This window comes from Coregonus lavaretus, assembly GCF_964263955.1.
Source record: "Coregonus lavaretus genome assembly, chromosome: 1".
Taxonomy (NCBI): Eukaryota; Metazoa; Chordata; class Actinopteri; order Salmoniformes; family Salmonidae; genus Coregonus; species Coregonus lavaretus.
The window spans coordinates 91,443,893-91,458,892 of record NC_139988.1 but is presented as its reverse complement, the minus strand read 5'-3'; the positions used below and the strand labels follow the sequence as shown (position 1 = coordinate 91,458,892).

Below are 15,000 nucleotides of genomic sequence, written 5' to 3'. Positions count from 1 at the left end.
ATTAGCTACTGTTAAATATGGTGGTGGATCTTTCATGTTATGGGTCTATTTTCCTTCCACTGGTCCTGGGGTTAACGCCATCATGAATTTTACCCGGTACCGGGACATTTTAGCCAAAAACCTGGTTGCCTCTGCCAGGAGTCTGACACTTGGTCGTGAGTGGATCTTCCAGCAAGGAAATAACCCCAAACACAAAGAAATGGTTCATTGACCACAAAAAAAACAACAAAAAAAACATTTTGCAATGGCCAGCGACCTTTATGTTACTGGCCCAATGGTCTTAACCGCCCTGTAGGGAATAGGGTGCTGTTTGGGATGCACACTTGGTGACTATGGCACTACATATCACTCAAACACACTGTCCTTGTCGGCCTGGGCATTACATTCACAAGGCTTTGATCGTTGAAGTCTCCTTCTGTTTGGTGGAGAGTCTCTTAGTGAAGTGAGGGATTAGACCTTGGTGCCAGCTGGGATGTTACCAAGTGTCTCCTGAGGGTTAATAACACCCATATTTAATGTGATATGTCACTGTTCGAGGGTTAATAACACCCATATTTAATGTGCTATGTCACTGTTAGAGAAAAGCAATCAGATTTACCACAGTGGAGCACTAAGACTCTAATGAAGGATGTAACATGCAGACTCACCAATGCACATAAGTTAGCTCTTATGTATTATGTGGTTGGATACTTGTAATCAAACTATTTGAAGTAGTACTTTTGACCTGTTTGTTTCAGTATATTTTTAATAGCAGCAGTAAATACAGTCCTCTCCTCCAACAAGCTCCAATCTGTATCTCCTCTGCTCTATACAATGCTCTTTACATGGGTTCTCTGTTTGTGTGTCTCCTTGCCTCTAAGGGCTGTAAAATGCCTTTTACACGGTGTCTTTGGAGCTGAGAGAGAAAGAGAAAGCGAGGGAGGGCTGTAAAACGATCTTTACATGGTGTCTGTGACGATGACAGCAGTTTGCTACAGAGCCAGGCCTTCCAGAGGAAGCCACACACAATATTTTCTGTTTACACTGATTCCCTGTTTGTTTTCTCTCCCACTAATTCTCTCTCTCTCTCTCTCTCTGTGTCTCTGTCTCCCCCTCCCTCCCTCCCTCCCTCTCTCTCTCTCTCTCTCTCTCTCTGTCTCTGTCTCTCTCTCTCTGTCTCTCTCTCTGTCTCTGTCTCTCTCTCTGTCTCTGTCTCCCCCTCCCTCCCTCCCTCTCTCCTCCCCAGAGTCAGAGTACAGAGTCCCAGTATTTTTCCAGACCAGCAGCAGAAACCAGAGATGAACTGAACTCCTCCACAATGACAAAGAGAAGTTCCCTCCAGAAGATGTAAGTTACTATGATCTAATGGGGAGAATGTTCCGGAGCCACAACGTCAGGATAATAAGACACACGATCATCCTCTCTGTCTGTCCGTTTCCTGTTTCAGAGCCAGGCACGCGAATGCCAGGCCCCAACCAGAAACCCAACCCCTGCCCTGTGGATCTATCCTGGGGAGGAAGCTGCACTCTGAGCAGAGCAGTGACCCCCAGCCACTGACAGGCCAGCCCAGCCTTACCACAGAGGCAGTGCTGCTCCACGGCCATCCCACAACGTCCACTGACCCCACAGTACGGGTCGGGGCTGTGGGCGGGGTGGGACCCACAGAGGGGCAGCAAGCCTCTGTGCTGGGGCTCCCAGGAAACACTCACCCCAGTGGGACGGTACTGAGTCAGGGCCATCATCACGATGGTGAGTCCGTGTCCCCAGAAGACAAACCCAGCATGGTCCCAGGAGAAGACCCTCCTCCCCCCCACCCTCCCAGGGCCAAGAGAGTGTGCCTTGGACGACCAGTAGCTTGTTCCTCCAATGAGCTCATAACACCAACACACTCAGCTGAATCCTCCAACCCTCTCCCTCCTCCTCCTCTGTCTCCTCCTCATCTACCTCTGGTCAAATCCAGTACCAAGACAGAGTCCAAGGCTTTCCCTGCTCCAGCCTCAGCCCCAGCCCCAGCCTTGTCCCTGGCACCAGCTCCAGCCGCATCCCTCTCTGCCCCATCCCCGGCCCCTCTCTCCTCTCTCCCAGACCCTGCTCTTTCCCCAGCTCCAGCCCCGGGGCGGACCCAGTCCCAAACCTCTCAAACCACAGTGAAAGTGGAGCTGCTTACTCCAGGGAAACAGTCCCAGAGTCTCCTTCCTCTCACAAGCAGCAATAACACGGAGCAGACGAACCAAAACAGCCCCGCCGCAAGTCTGAGAGGCCGATCTGTCAAGGATGTAGTCTCCTCAGCCTGGTCTATTGCCTCCACATACACCGACGCCATGGGGGAGAGAGAGGAGGAGAGAGAGAACAGAGGGATGGGGAGGAGAGGAGAGGAGAAGAGAGGAAGAGAGGGGAGAGGAAGAGAGGTGAAGAGGGGAAAGATAATGGAGGGAAGGGAGAGGAAGAGAGGAGACGAGGGGAAAGATAATGGAGGGAAGGAGAGTAGGAGAGGAGAGGAGAGGAGAAGTGAGGAGAGGGAGAATGTGGCCAGACCATCCAGATTACGGCGGCTGAAGAAGTGAGGAGGGTGAGACTGAGGGGGTGAGACTGAGGGGGAGAGACTGAGGGGGAGAGACTGAGGGTACAGTAAAGATGCCTGGTGCCAGGGATAGAGATGATATTGTGGCAGATAGATGTGTTTACCCAATGTCCTGTCTCTTCCACAGAACCACTTTCTCTCTCACACACACACACACACAAGTTGACACACGGACAGTACCCATCCCAAAACCCAAAACAAATCCTGTCTCTCACATGCACATGTCATATGCAAACACTAATACTCAAACATCAATTGCTTAACATAACGTGGCAGAAGTTGTGTTATGGATTGTCAAATAGTTGACATGGATCCAACGTGACCCTCTCTCCACCCTTAAGCAGAAGATGTGGTCAGAAAGAGACTCGTACAGTCGAAAACAAGAAAAACATTTCATTTGAAGTTTAGATTTGGTTTTTGTGTTGAAGTTAAAGGAATGTTGAGACGTACTGCAGGAGTAGTATGTCATGGACTCTGGCAGCGTCCCAAATGGCACCCTATTCCCTATATAGACCAGGGCCCATAGAGCTTTGGCCAAAAGTAGTGCACTATGTAGGGAATAGGGTGCCTAGGCATCTGAACCCCTCCAGTATCCTCTGCTCTAAGCTTTAGCTACGATTGATCTCTCTCTGTTTCCAGAGTTACTTCATCACTCTTTGTTTTTCGACTGGAGCTCGCTCTCTCTCTCTCTCTCTCTCTCTCTCTCTCTCTCTCTCTCTCTCTCTGTCTCTGTCTCGTTCTCTCTCTCTGTGTCTCTCTCTGTCTCTGTCTCGTTCTCTCTCTCTGTGTCTCTCTCTGTCTCTGTCTCGTTCTCTCTCTCGCTCTCTCGCTCATCCTGTGGTTTTGCATGCACAGTAAATACTGTAATGCACTATATTCACAGTCTAAAGGACTACAGTGTACCAGGCTTATCTCTTGTCTCTTAGGAGCCCATTGTATTACTCAATATTAAACTGTTTTGAAGATGTATTGGTATATATTCAAGAATTCAACTGTATTTTAACTATGTTTTGCATTTGGGGATAATAGAGGTGTTTCCAGAGGGCAGGGTTCAGGGTAGGGCCAGACCAGTCCCTCTCCATAGTCCCACAGCCAGATAGATTCCTGGGAAACCAGTCAACCCACTTACCCCTGGCTCTCTGGGGCTCCACAGCCATGCAGGCCCTCCCCTACCCTGGCTCTCTGGGGCTCCACGGCCATGCAGGCCCTCCCCTACCCTGGCTCTCTGGGGCTCCACAGCCATGCAGGCCCTCCCCTACCCTGGCTCTCTGGGGCTCCACAGCCATGCAGGCCCTCCCCTACCCTGGCTCTCTGGGGCTCCACAGCCATGCAGGCCCTCCCCTACCCTGGCTCTCTGGGGCTCCACAGCCATGCAGGCCCTCCCCTACCCTGGCTCTCTGGGGCTCCACAGCCATTCAGGCTCTCCCCCACCCTGGCTCGGGCTAGGGCCCATAATAGGGCCCATCAAATAAACCAACTTACCCAGCCCCCCCACTGACTCTCTGCCCCACTAAATGACAGTCACTCAGCTCTCTCCGGGCTCTTCTACACTGGCCCTCAAGGGCCCCACCCCACTGGTTCTGGTGTTGCTTTACAGAGAAATCAACCAGCCAGGCTCCTCCTGGCAACCAGGGCTCCACAGCTACACTGGCCCTCAAGCCCCCCCCCCACCCTTTCAGAGAAGCCAACTGACCAGCCCAGGCCCCTCCTCTGGCTCTTTGCCCCCCCCCAGCCCTGGTCTCCTTGGTTCTGTTTGGGTCCAACAGAGAACCAAACCCAGGCCCCCCCACCCAGGCATTCACCCAGCCCCTGCCTCCCTCCCTCTCAGCCCCCCTGGCACTGCTGGAGCCCCTTAACGTTCCATGACGTTCCATTAGATTAGTTATAATGCTGTCTGTCTGTTCGTGTCACTACTGATTTACCGGTTTTATTTTCTATGGTTTTAATAAAGACGTTCCCTATCCCTGAGAGAAGATAGTTTCTGTGTCTTTATGGAAACAAACAGACAGGCTGGGGAGGATTTAGAGGGAGGAACTGAACCAACAGTGAGTTTGTTAGTTAGTCCATTGTAAAGCCTTTTAAAAAAAAATAGGGATTTTCATATTATTTTTGTAAAATGACAGCTATTAAAGAATTCCTGTCAGCCATGTATCCTAGGATAGTAGGATACTACACTTAGGTTAGAAGGCATGGTAACTAAGACAGCCTCCCGAAAAACAGGCAGCATCCGATCCCTTGACCTGTCCTGCCTCCAACTCATGGGCAAAATATACAGTAATGTGAAAAGTAATAGCATTGCAATTAATGACTTGTTGAAATTTAGAAATGGACTGCAATGAAAAATGAATGGACTGCAATGACGTTGGAGGGTTTGCAGTGTAAAGCTGCCATAAAACCTGTCAAAGTGTTAAACCGATTATCAACACCGTCCTCTCTTTCTGAGAATTATCTAAAGGGCCCGGTTTCCCCGATAGCGATGGATCCCGGTTTTCCCGATAGCGATGGAACCTAAGTGTTTTAACGATACATCGTTCCTACGACGACCGCAGAGCGTGCGTTCGCTAAGTGCGTCGTTGGGAACGTGTGTCGATACTGATAGGACCGAAAGAAAGGCAGCGCTGTTCTCGGATCAGCTTTCTCCATTCAGATCTTACCTTAACATTAGAATTACTCCACTACACTGACGACGGATCAGCACCTAGAGAGATATGATTACCCAACAATAATGTACTAAATCAGGTTTGGCACATGTTGATACTCATCATGAAATATATTGAGACATAAATTAGAACTGATTTCCATATGATTTAAATATACAGGCCCATGTAGGCTATTTATCTTTTAATGCAGAGTCATCTCGGTTTTCATTTGATGCATATTTTTTGTCCTTCGTTTGTTGGTACAATTTGAAAAGTATTTGGCAACTTTGTATTTGTAGTCAACATTGTTCTGAAGTTATCGGCGGTCACAGAGAGACCGATAAACATCTTGATTCTATGTTTAGCGGAGATCTTCTGTGTATAATAAAATGACGCAGGTCAAAAGAAGCATTAATGGACACACTTAGCAGACCTACCAGTGGTCTGAGGCAGTTTGTAAAATTAGTGTTTTCAAGTGCAACTTTAAGGAACAAATGGTTTTGGGAAACACCTTGGGGGATTTAATGATGCTCCTATGAAGGTTCTAACGATGAACTTAGCCTTAAAATGCTTTTAGCAAAACTGGGCCCTTGGGCTCTTTATTTTGGATTTAATCCTTACAAATGTCTCTCCTAAACCTGGTTCAACTGCTACACTACCATCTAGTAGTCCTACAAGGATCTCTGTAACCTGGTTTCAACTGCTGAACTACCATCTAGTAGTCCTACAAGGATCTCTGTAACCTGGTTTCAACTGCTACACTACCATCTAGTAGTCCTACAAGGATCTCTGTAACCTGGTTTCAACTGCTACACTACCATCTAGTAGTCCTACAAGGATCTCTGTAACCTGGTTTCAACTGCTACACTACCATCTAGTAGTCCTACAAGGATCTCAGTCTTAGCTCCATGACTCACGTGTGGCACAGTTAAGATAATTATCAGGAGAGGTGTTGATGATCTGGTAAGGCTTTGGTTTAATCCTTTCAAATAGCTCCTGTTAAAGACGTTAGTTGGTCCCCCTCAGCAACACACCACTATCTAGTGGGCTTCTGGGCATCTCTGTCTCAGCTCCATAGCCCATAGCATCTCTGTCTCAGCTCCGTAGCCCATAGCATCTCTGTCTCAGCTCCATAGCCCATAGCATCTCTGTCTCAGCTCCATAGCCCATAGAATCTCTGTCTCAGCTCCATAGCATCTCTGTCTCAGCTCCATAGCATCTCTGTCTCAGCTCCATAGCATCTCTGTCTCAGCTCCGTAGCCCATAGCATCTCTGTCTCAGCTCCGTAGCCCATAGCATCTCTGTCTCAGCTCCGTAGCCCATAGAATCTCTGTCTCAGCTCCATAGCATCTCTGTCACAGCTCCATAGCCCATAGCATCTCTGTCTCAGCTCCATAGCCCATAGCATCTCTGTCTCAGCTCCATAGCATCTCTGTCTCAGCTCCATAGCCCATAGCATCTCTGTCTCAGCTCCATAGCATCTCTGTCTCAGCTCCGTAGCCCATAGCATCTCTGTCACAGCTCCATAGCCCATAGCATCTCTGTCTCAGCTCCATAGCCCATAGCATCTCTGTCTCAGATCCATAGCATCTCTGTCTCAGCTCCACAGCATCTCTGTCTCAGCTCCATAGCATCTCTGTCTCAGCTCCGTAGCCCATAGCTTCTCTGTCTCAGCTCCACAGCATCTCTGTCTCAGCTCCATAGCCCATAGCATCTCTGTCTCAGCTCCATAGCATCTCTGTCTCAGCTCCATAGCCCATAGCATCTCTGTCTCAGCTCCATAGCCCATAGCATCTCTGTCTCAGCTCCATAGCATCTCTGTCTCAGCTCCATAGCATCTCTGTCTCAGCTCCACAGCATCTCTGTCTCAGCCCCATAGCATCTCTGTCTCAGCTCCACAGCCCATAGCATCTGTGTCTCAGCTCCACAGCCCATAGCATCTCTGTCTCAGCTCCGTAGCCCATAGCATCTCTGTCTCAGCTCCGTAGCCCATAGCATCTCTGTCTCAGCTCCATAGCCCATAGCATCTCTGTCTCAGCTCAGTAGAGTGAAGATCGGGTGATGAGGTTTGGAATATATCATCTGGGGTCCTAGTTAACGGCGGCAGGTAGCTTAGTGGGTTAAGAGTGTTGTGCCAGTAACCGAAAGGTCGCTGGTTCTAATCCCCCGAGCCGACTAGGTGAAAAAATCTGTCGATGTGTCCTTAAGCAAGGCACTTAATCCTAATTGCTCATGTAAGTCGCTCTGGATAAGAGCGTCTGCTAAATGACTAAAATGTAATTAACTTTTAAAAGTGCAGGAGTGCCCCAGGGATCAATGTTGGGACCAATTCCATTCAAATTCACAAATGTTCAGTTTACTTCCTGAATTTACTAAATTAAACAGAATTGACCCCAGCCCTGTTCAGGATCATGTGGACCTAGGATGATATTTCTGGAACAATGTCAATCTTCAGGCCAGTTGGTCTGATTGAAAGGAGTTTAGATCCAGCCTACAGTAATCATTAGTCAACACAGACTCTTACAATGAGACCTTGTTGCTCACTATTACATGTGTTCCCACGGTAGTCTCTGAGTCTGAGAACCGTCTCTAACTTGTCTGGTTATTGGCTAAACCCATAGGGTGCCTCCATAATGGCGTCCTTTTCCCTATATAGTGCACTACTTTTGACCAAGTGGGAACATTGCCTTAATAGTGCACTACTTAGGGAATAGGGTGCCATTCTGGACACTGACATAAACTCTAACTTGTCTGGTTAAAAGTGTCTGGGATTAGTGTAAAGACCCTCGGCTCAATTCAATCAAACCCACGTCGCAGTATCTACACAGTGGCCATTTTTCCCATGGTCCAATAAACTCTGATTTTGTGGGTACTGTATAAAAACCTAAAACTACTTCACAGGTACAGTATGTTTCCACTTTTCAGAATATGAAGTGTGTGCGTATGGGGAAGATGCTGCGTTTAATGCTATGGCGGTTTGAGTGATTTACATCCATAGTGTTAATCTGTTTAACATTTCACTGTTAGTCTAAACCTGTTGTTTATGAAGCATGTGACAACTAAAATGTAATTGATTTTGATTCTTATCTAACCTCACGATCAATCATTTTACTCAGAACATGACAGTTTTAATTTCTCTTTTCATAACAAAATATTTAATAAATATTGGACTTTCAAAACAAAAATATTGCCAGGATTGCAACATCAACACAAATAATACATTCATGTTCATAACACAAGGGTGGGAAAAGGACAGCAAATGAATGTTGCCATGATCTCATAAAGTATTAACATCTGAGATAAAACATGTTCATCTTAATAGTTTAAAACGGAAACAAAAAGAACAGTCTCCCGCAGTACACTACCAAGCAGGATCAACGCTTTAGCTAGCTACATTGACTAAATATTCGTAAATAACTATTTATTTTGAAAAATAAAATGGTCCAACTGGATCAACAACCAAAAACACAAGTATAGCTTTCTTATAGGAACTGTCCACTGTTCCCAGATTTGTATCAATATTACCTATAATGAATTACAATGAGTGAAATGGTTTTCCTTCCAAAAAAAATAAATAATTAAAGTATGTTAAAAAGCAGCTTTTCCATGTTTTTAATGGTGTGGGTATATAATGGGCAAAAAATATATTCATGTGAGTAGACCACTGATTGGCCAGCTCAGCTAATGAGCCAACATGACATGTTCTATGAGGAAATAGCAAGCATTTTTTAAACGGTCCGTTTGAGGTGGGGGTTTTTTCTCTCCAATTTATGGACACAAATACCAGTATAGGACGAGTCAACAACATTATCTGGGTATAAGTTAACAGAATATGGACAGTTACTTTAATGAACACTAAAATCAAAAGTTATTTCTGGTTGTTTATTAAAGTCAGCTGGCTAACTCATTGATGCTGCTTCGTAGCATTACCCCTCAGAGATAAGGAAGGTGGCGTGGATCCGATCTGATTCTACAGAGTCCCAGGGCCCGCAATCACAAAGAGTCTCAGAGGAGAAGTGCTGATCTAGGATCCGTTTTAAATTAAGATAACAACATCATGAATAACATTTTTTAAATGATCAGGGAGGACCTAGATCAGCTCTCGTATTCTGAAACAATTTATGAATACAGGCCCTGATCCTGTTTGTGCCATCTTGCCAAATCCATTGCATTGTCGAAGCAACATGCATGCAATGGAGTTGGCATGACAGCACAAACAGATCTGGCTGTTGACCCCTCTACCATTCAAGTATTCTAAGACTACATCCCAAATAACACCCTATTCCCTTTATAGTGCACTACTATTGACCAGGGCCCCATAGGAAATAGGGTGCTATTCGGGACCCGTCCTTGGTCCAGCTGTGACTGTATGTGTGATAGATTGTGTGATTTGCCAGAAGTTGGCAGATATACTCAGAAAACTGAAAAACAAGTATGTGACTGAAATACGTGATCATGAGTGACTTTAGATGCTGCTGTATGTGACTGAAATACGTGATCATGAGTGACTTTAGATGCTGCTGTATGTGACTGAAATACGTGATCATGAGTGACTTTAGATGCTGCTGTATGTGACTGAAATACGTGATCATGAGTGACTTTAGATGCTGCTGTATGTGACTGAAATACGTGATCATGAGTGACTTTAGATGCTGCTGTATGTGACTGAAATACGTGATCATGAGTGACTTTAGATGCTGCTGTATGTGACTGAAATACGTGATCATGAGTGACTTTAGATGCTGCTAAAGGCTTTTTTGTTCAATTAGTAGTGACAAGCAAAACGCCTGCCACTACACTCAATCTCTGAATCGTTTACAACCCAAAGCAACTATTTATTTTGTATTCGTTTTTATTTCTTCTTCCCCCTAGCAGCAACAATGGATGCTGTAGAATCATAAAAAAAATGAAATCATTAAAAAAACGAAAACAATATTTCAATTTTTTTTTTTTTTTTTTTTTGCATTTTGTGAAATAATAAAAACAAATGACATTATCAAAAAATAAACTAAGCTTACGAAGCTATCAGAACCTTAAATCTAGAGACAGAACATATAAATAAAAAGGAATGATATCTTAAGGCTCTTGATTATTATTTAAGTTAATAAATCAAATATACACAATGATTAATAAAAAATAAAAAATAAATGTACATATCTACACATTCTAAATCGACACAAATTCTTCATATTGCCAGCAACTGCTGACATCGACATCGACCCCGCCCACCCCAAAGAATAAATAATTCTAAAGTTGTATTTATTTTTGTTTCATTTCATGACAAGCTGAAAACGCTAATAACTAAACTAGAGAAGAGAGAGCACAAATACATGAAACTAAGTGCGTCTCAAATGGCGCCCTATTCCGTACACAGGGCTCTGATCAAAAGTAGTGTACTAAATAGGGAATAAGTGTTGTGTTTTGAAATGTGAAAACACAACACCACTTTCTCCTGCCAACCAAAGCAACCTTCTCTGCCAGTGTAGCCTTGCTAGTGTTAAATTAACACAGTCAGGGGCTACGTCCGAAACAGCACCCTATTCCCTAGATCGTACACAGGGTCCATAGGGCTCTGGTCAAAAGTAGTGCACTAAATAGGGAACAGGGTGCCACATCTGACGTACCCGGGGATCCATTATATCCAAGCAACAAACCTTGTAGTCACAGAATAATGACGCAACAGTTTAGGAACTACAAAACTACAAATCCCAGAACACTCCCCCCTGGTCCTCTCTTCACCAAGATCAAAAGGGCTTGGTTGCACGGCAACACAGTGTCAACACGGCGTGTCAGAAGGACCACGTTGCCGGAATGACCATAACGTCCAGGAAGGGGAATTCTTTACACAGCGTTTTACTTCCTGCCTCCTATATGTCACTTCCTACTATACGATGTAGTCCATCCTGTTGATGCTGTGTGCCGTCTCCAGGACCCTGTTGTCCTGTTTATTAGTCCAGTTAGGGTGCTTGGAGCTGGGCTGCAGCGTGGTCCCCCGGTCCTCCCGCTCCACCAGTGTGTAGGCAGGCTGTTTGGTTGTAACCGAGAAGCTTCCTTTATTCCCCATCTGTCTCTCTTCGTCGTTGTCCTCCTCCCCGTCTAGGGGGCGGTGGTGTGTTCGTACCTTGGCGATAATCGAGTTCTTATCCTCGTAGTCCTTGATGGCCACCGATGTTGTAAGATGGCCGCCGCCGCCTCCAGCGTGTTTCTCGTTGATGGGGTTCTTGATCTGGTTGAGCTGCTCACGCACGTTGTTGGTTGTGTTGTCATCCGTCGCCGCGGACGACAAGGCTCCGTTTCCATGGTGATTGCCATGTTTCCGACGGCGACGCACGCAGTACAGGAAAACTGAGACGAATGCCAGGATCCAGAAGAGAATGAAGACAGAGGACAGTAGGGGCACAAGGTAGTCTGGAGAGGAGAGAAACAGGAATTCATCAACCATTTCATTGTTAAAGACTACAATTGAGTCTCTCCTGAAATATAGAAGTAATGTAACTTGAGGTCCCTCAAGTGTACCAAAGGTTACGAACATCTACATAAAGACTGTTTACTCCTACCAAAGGTTACGAACATCAACACTGTTTACTCCTACCAAAGGTTACGAACATCTACATAAAGACTGTTTACTCCTACCAAAGGTTACGAACATCAACACTGTTTACTCCTACCAAAGGTTACGAACATCAACACTGTTTACTCCTACCAAAGGTTACGAACATCAACACTGTTTACTCCTACCAAAGGTTACGAACATCAACATAGACTGTTTACTCCTACCAAAGGTTACGAACATCAACATAAAGACTGTTTACTCCTACCAAAGGTTACGAACATCAACACTGTTTACTCCTACCAAAGGTTACGAACATCAACACTGTTTACTCCTACCAAAGGTTACGAACATCAACACTGTTTACTCCTACCAAAGGTTACGAACATCAACACTGTTTACTCCTACCAAAGGTTACGAACATCAACATAAAGACTGTTTACTCCTACCAAAGGTTACGAACATCAACACTGTTTACTCCTACCAAAGGTTACGAACATCAACATAAAGACTGTTTACTCCTACCAAAGGTTACGAACATCAACATAAAGACTGTTTACTCCTACCAAAGGTTACGAACATCAACACTGTTTACTCCTACCAAAGGTTACGAACATCAACATAGACTGTTTACTCCTACCAAAGGTTACGAACATCTACATAGACTGTTTACTCCTACCAAAGGTTACGAACATCAACATAAAGACTGTTTACTCCTACCAAAGGTTACGAACATCAACATAAAGACTGTTTACTCCTACCAAAGGTTACGAACATCTACATAGACTGTTTACTCCTACCAAAGGTTACGAACATCAACATAAAGACTGTTTACTCCTACCAAAGGTTACGAACATCAACATAAAGACTGTTTACTCCTACCAAAGGTTACGAACATCAACATAAAGACTGTTTACTCCTACCAAAGGTTACGAACATCAACATAAAGACTGTTTACTCCTACCAAAGGTTACGAACATCAACATAAAGACTGTTTACTCCTACCAAAGGTTACGAACATCTACATAAAGACTGTTTACTCCTACCAAAGGTTACGAACATCAACATAAGACTGTTTACTCCTACCAAAGGTTACGAACATCAACATAAAGACTGTTTACTCCTACCAAAGGTTACGAACATCAACACTATTTACTCCTACCAAAGGTTACGAACATCAACATAAAGACTGTTTACTCCTACCAAAGGTTACGAACATCTACATAAAGACTGTTTACTCCTACCAAAGGTTACGAACATCAACAAACTGTTTACTCCTACCAAAGGTTACGAACATCTACATAAAGACTGTTTACTCCTACCAAAGGTTACGAACATCAACATAAAGACTGTTTACTCCTACCAAAGGTTACGAACATCAACATAAAGACTGTTTACTCCTACCAAAGGTTACGAACATCAACACTGTTTACTCCTACCAAAGGTTACGAACATGAACATAAAGACTGTTTACTCCTACCAAAGGTTACGAACATCTACATAAAGACTGTTTACTCCTACCAAAGGTTACGAACATCAACATAAAGACTGTTTACTCCTACCAAAGGTTACGAACATCTACATAAAGACTGTTTACTCCTACCAAAGGTTACGAACATCAACAAACTGTTTACTCCTACCAAAGGTTACGAACATCAACACTGTTTACTCCTACCAAAGGTTACGAACATCAACACTGTTTACTCCTACCAAAGGTTACGAACATCAACATAAAGACTGTTTACTCCTACCAAAGGTTACGAACATCAACATAAAGACTGTTTACTCCTACCAAAGGTTACGAACATCAACATAAAGACTGTTTACTCCTACCAAAGGTTACGAACATCAACATAAAGACTGTTTACTCCTACCAAAGGTTACGAACATCTACATAAAGACTGTTTACTCCTACCAAAGGTTACGAACATCAACACTGTTTACTCCTACCAAAGGTTACGAACATCTACATAAAGACTGTTTACTCCTACCAAAGGTTACGAACATCTATATAAAGACTGTTTACTCCTACCAAAGGTTACGAACATCAACATAAAGACTTTACTCCTACCAAAGGTTACGAACATCAACATAAAGACTGTTTACTCCTACCAAAGGTTACGAACATCTACATAAAGACTGTTTACTCCCATCACCATAAAGACTGTTTACTCCTACCAAAGGTTACGAACATCAACACTGTTTACTCCTACCAAAGGTTACGAACATCTACATAAAGACTGTTTACTCCTACCAAAGGTTACGAACATCTACATAAAGACTGTTTACTCCTACCAAAGGTTACGAACATCTATATAAAGACTGTTTACTCCTACCAAAGGTTACGAACATCAACATAGACTTTACTCCTACCAAAGGTTACGAACATCAACATAAAGACTGTTTACTCCTACCAAAGGTTACGAACATCTACATAAAGACTGTTTACTCCCATCACCATAAAGACTGTTTACTCCTACCAAAGGTTACGAACATCAACACTGTTTACTCCTACCAAAGGTTACGAACATCTACATAAAGACTGTTTACTCCTACCAAAGGTTACGAACATCTACATAAAGACTGTTTACTCCTACCAAAGGTTACGAACATCTATATAAAGACTGTTTACTCCTACCAAAGGTTACGAACATCAACATAGACTTTACTCCTACCAAAGGTTACGAACATCAACATAAAGACTGTTTACTCCTACCAAAGGTTACGAACATCTACATAAAGACTGTTTACTCCCATCACCATAAAGACTGTTTACTCCTACCAAAGGTTACGAACATCAACACTGTTTACTCCTACCAAAGGTTACGAACATCTACATAAAGACTGTTTACTCCTACCAAAGGTTACGAACATCTACATAAAGACTGTTTACTCCTACCAAAGGTTACGAACATCAACACTGTTTACTCCTACCAAAGGTTACGAACATCAATATAAAGACTGTTTACTCCTACCAAAGGTTACGAACATCTACATAAAGACCGTTTACTCCTACCAAAGGTAAGACACTACCTTTTGCCAAATTGTTGGTAAGTCAGTAGGAAAATGTAATGGTGCGTTTGCTCCCCAAAAACGTATCAATCAACGATCGTGAAAAAATCATTCATTCATATTCATTCTATTGTGTTCCCTCCCTTCAGAGCAACCTGGTCTGTGGTCTTGACTGGGAGAGGAGGAGGAGGAGGAGAGGAACAACATGACCTGTGAGCCCCTAGAAGGGGTAGAGGACA

The 15,000-nt window shown here is 44.1% G+C and overlaps 2 protein-coding genes across 2 annotated transcripts in view; one reads left to right on the top strand and one right to left on the bottom strand.

Moving 5' to 3' along the window:
• Positions 1 to 2,130, top strand: part of slx4ip (SLX4 interacting protein) — a gene marked incomplete at both ends in the record, with an annotated part of 81,685 nt that extends 79,555 nt beyond the window's left edge. The window contains 3 exons of the mRNA XM_084168101.1: positions 1,226 to 1,326; positions 1,427 to 1,811; positions 2,065 to 2,130. Of these exons, the coding sequence (XP_084024227.1) occupies positions 1,226 to 1,326; positions 1,427 to 1,811; positions 2,065 to 2,130 (552 nt within the window). The remainder of the gene's footprint in view (positions 1 to 1,225; positions 1,327 to 1,426; positions 1,812 to 2,064) is intronic.
• Positions 2,131 to 8,264: 6,134 nt separating this feature from the next.
• Positions 8,265 to 15,000, bottom strand: part of LOC311136104 (protein jagged-1b-like) — an 89,779-nt gene continuing 83,043 nt past the window's right edge. Inside the window, exon 24 of the mRNA XM_084170185.1 lies at positions 8,265 to 11,607. Within this exon, the coding sequence (XP_084026311.1) occupies positions 11,084 to 11,607 (524 nt within the window). The 3' untranslated portion in view covers positions 8,265 to 11,083. The remainder of the gene's footprint in view (positions 11,608 to 15,000) is intronic.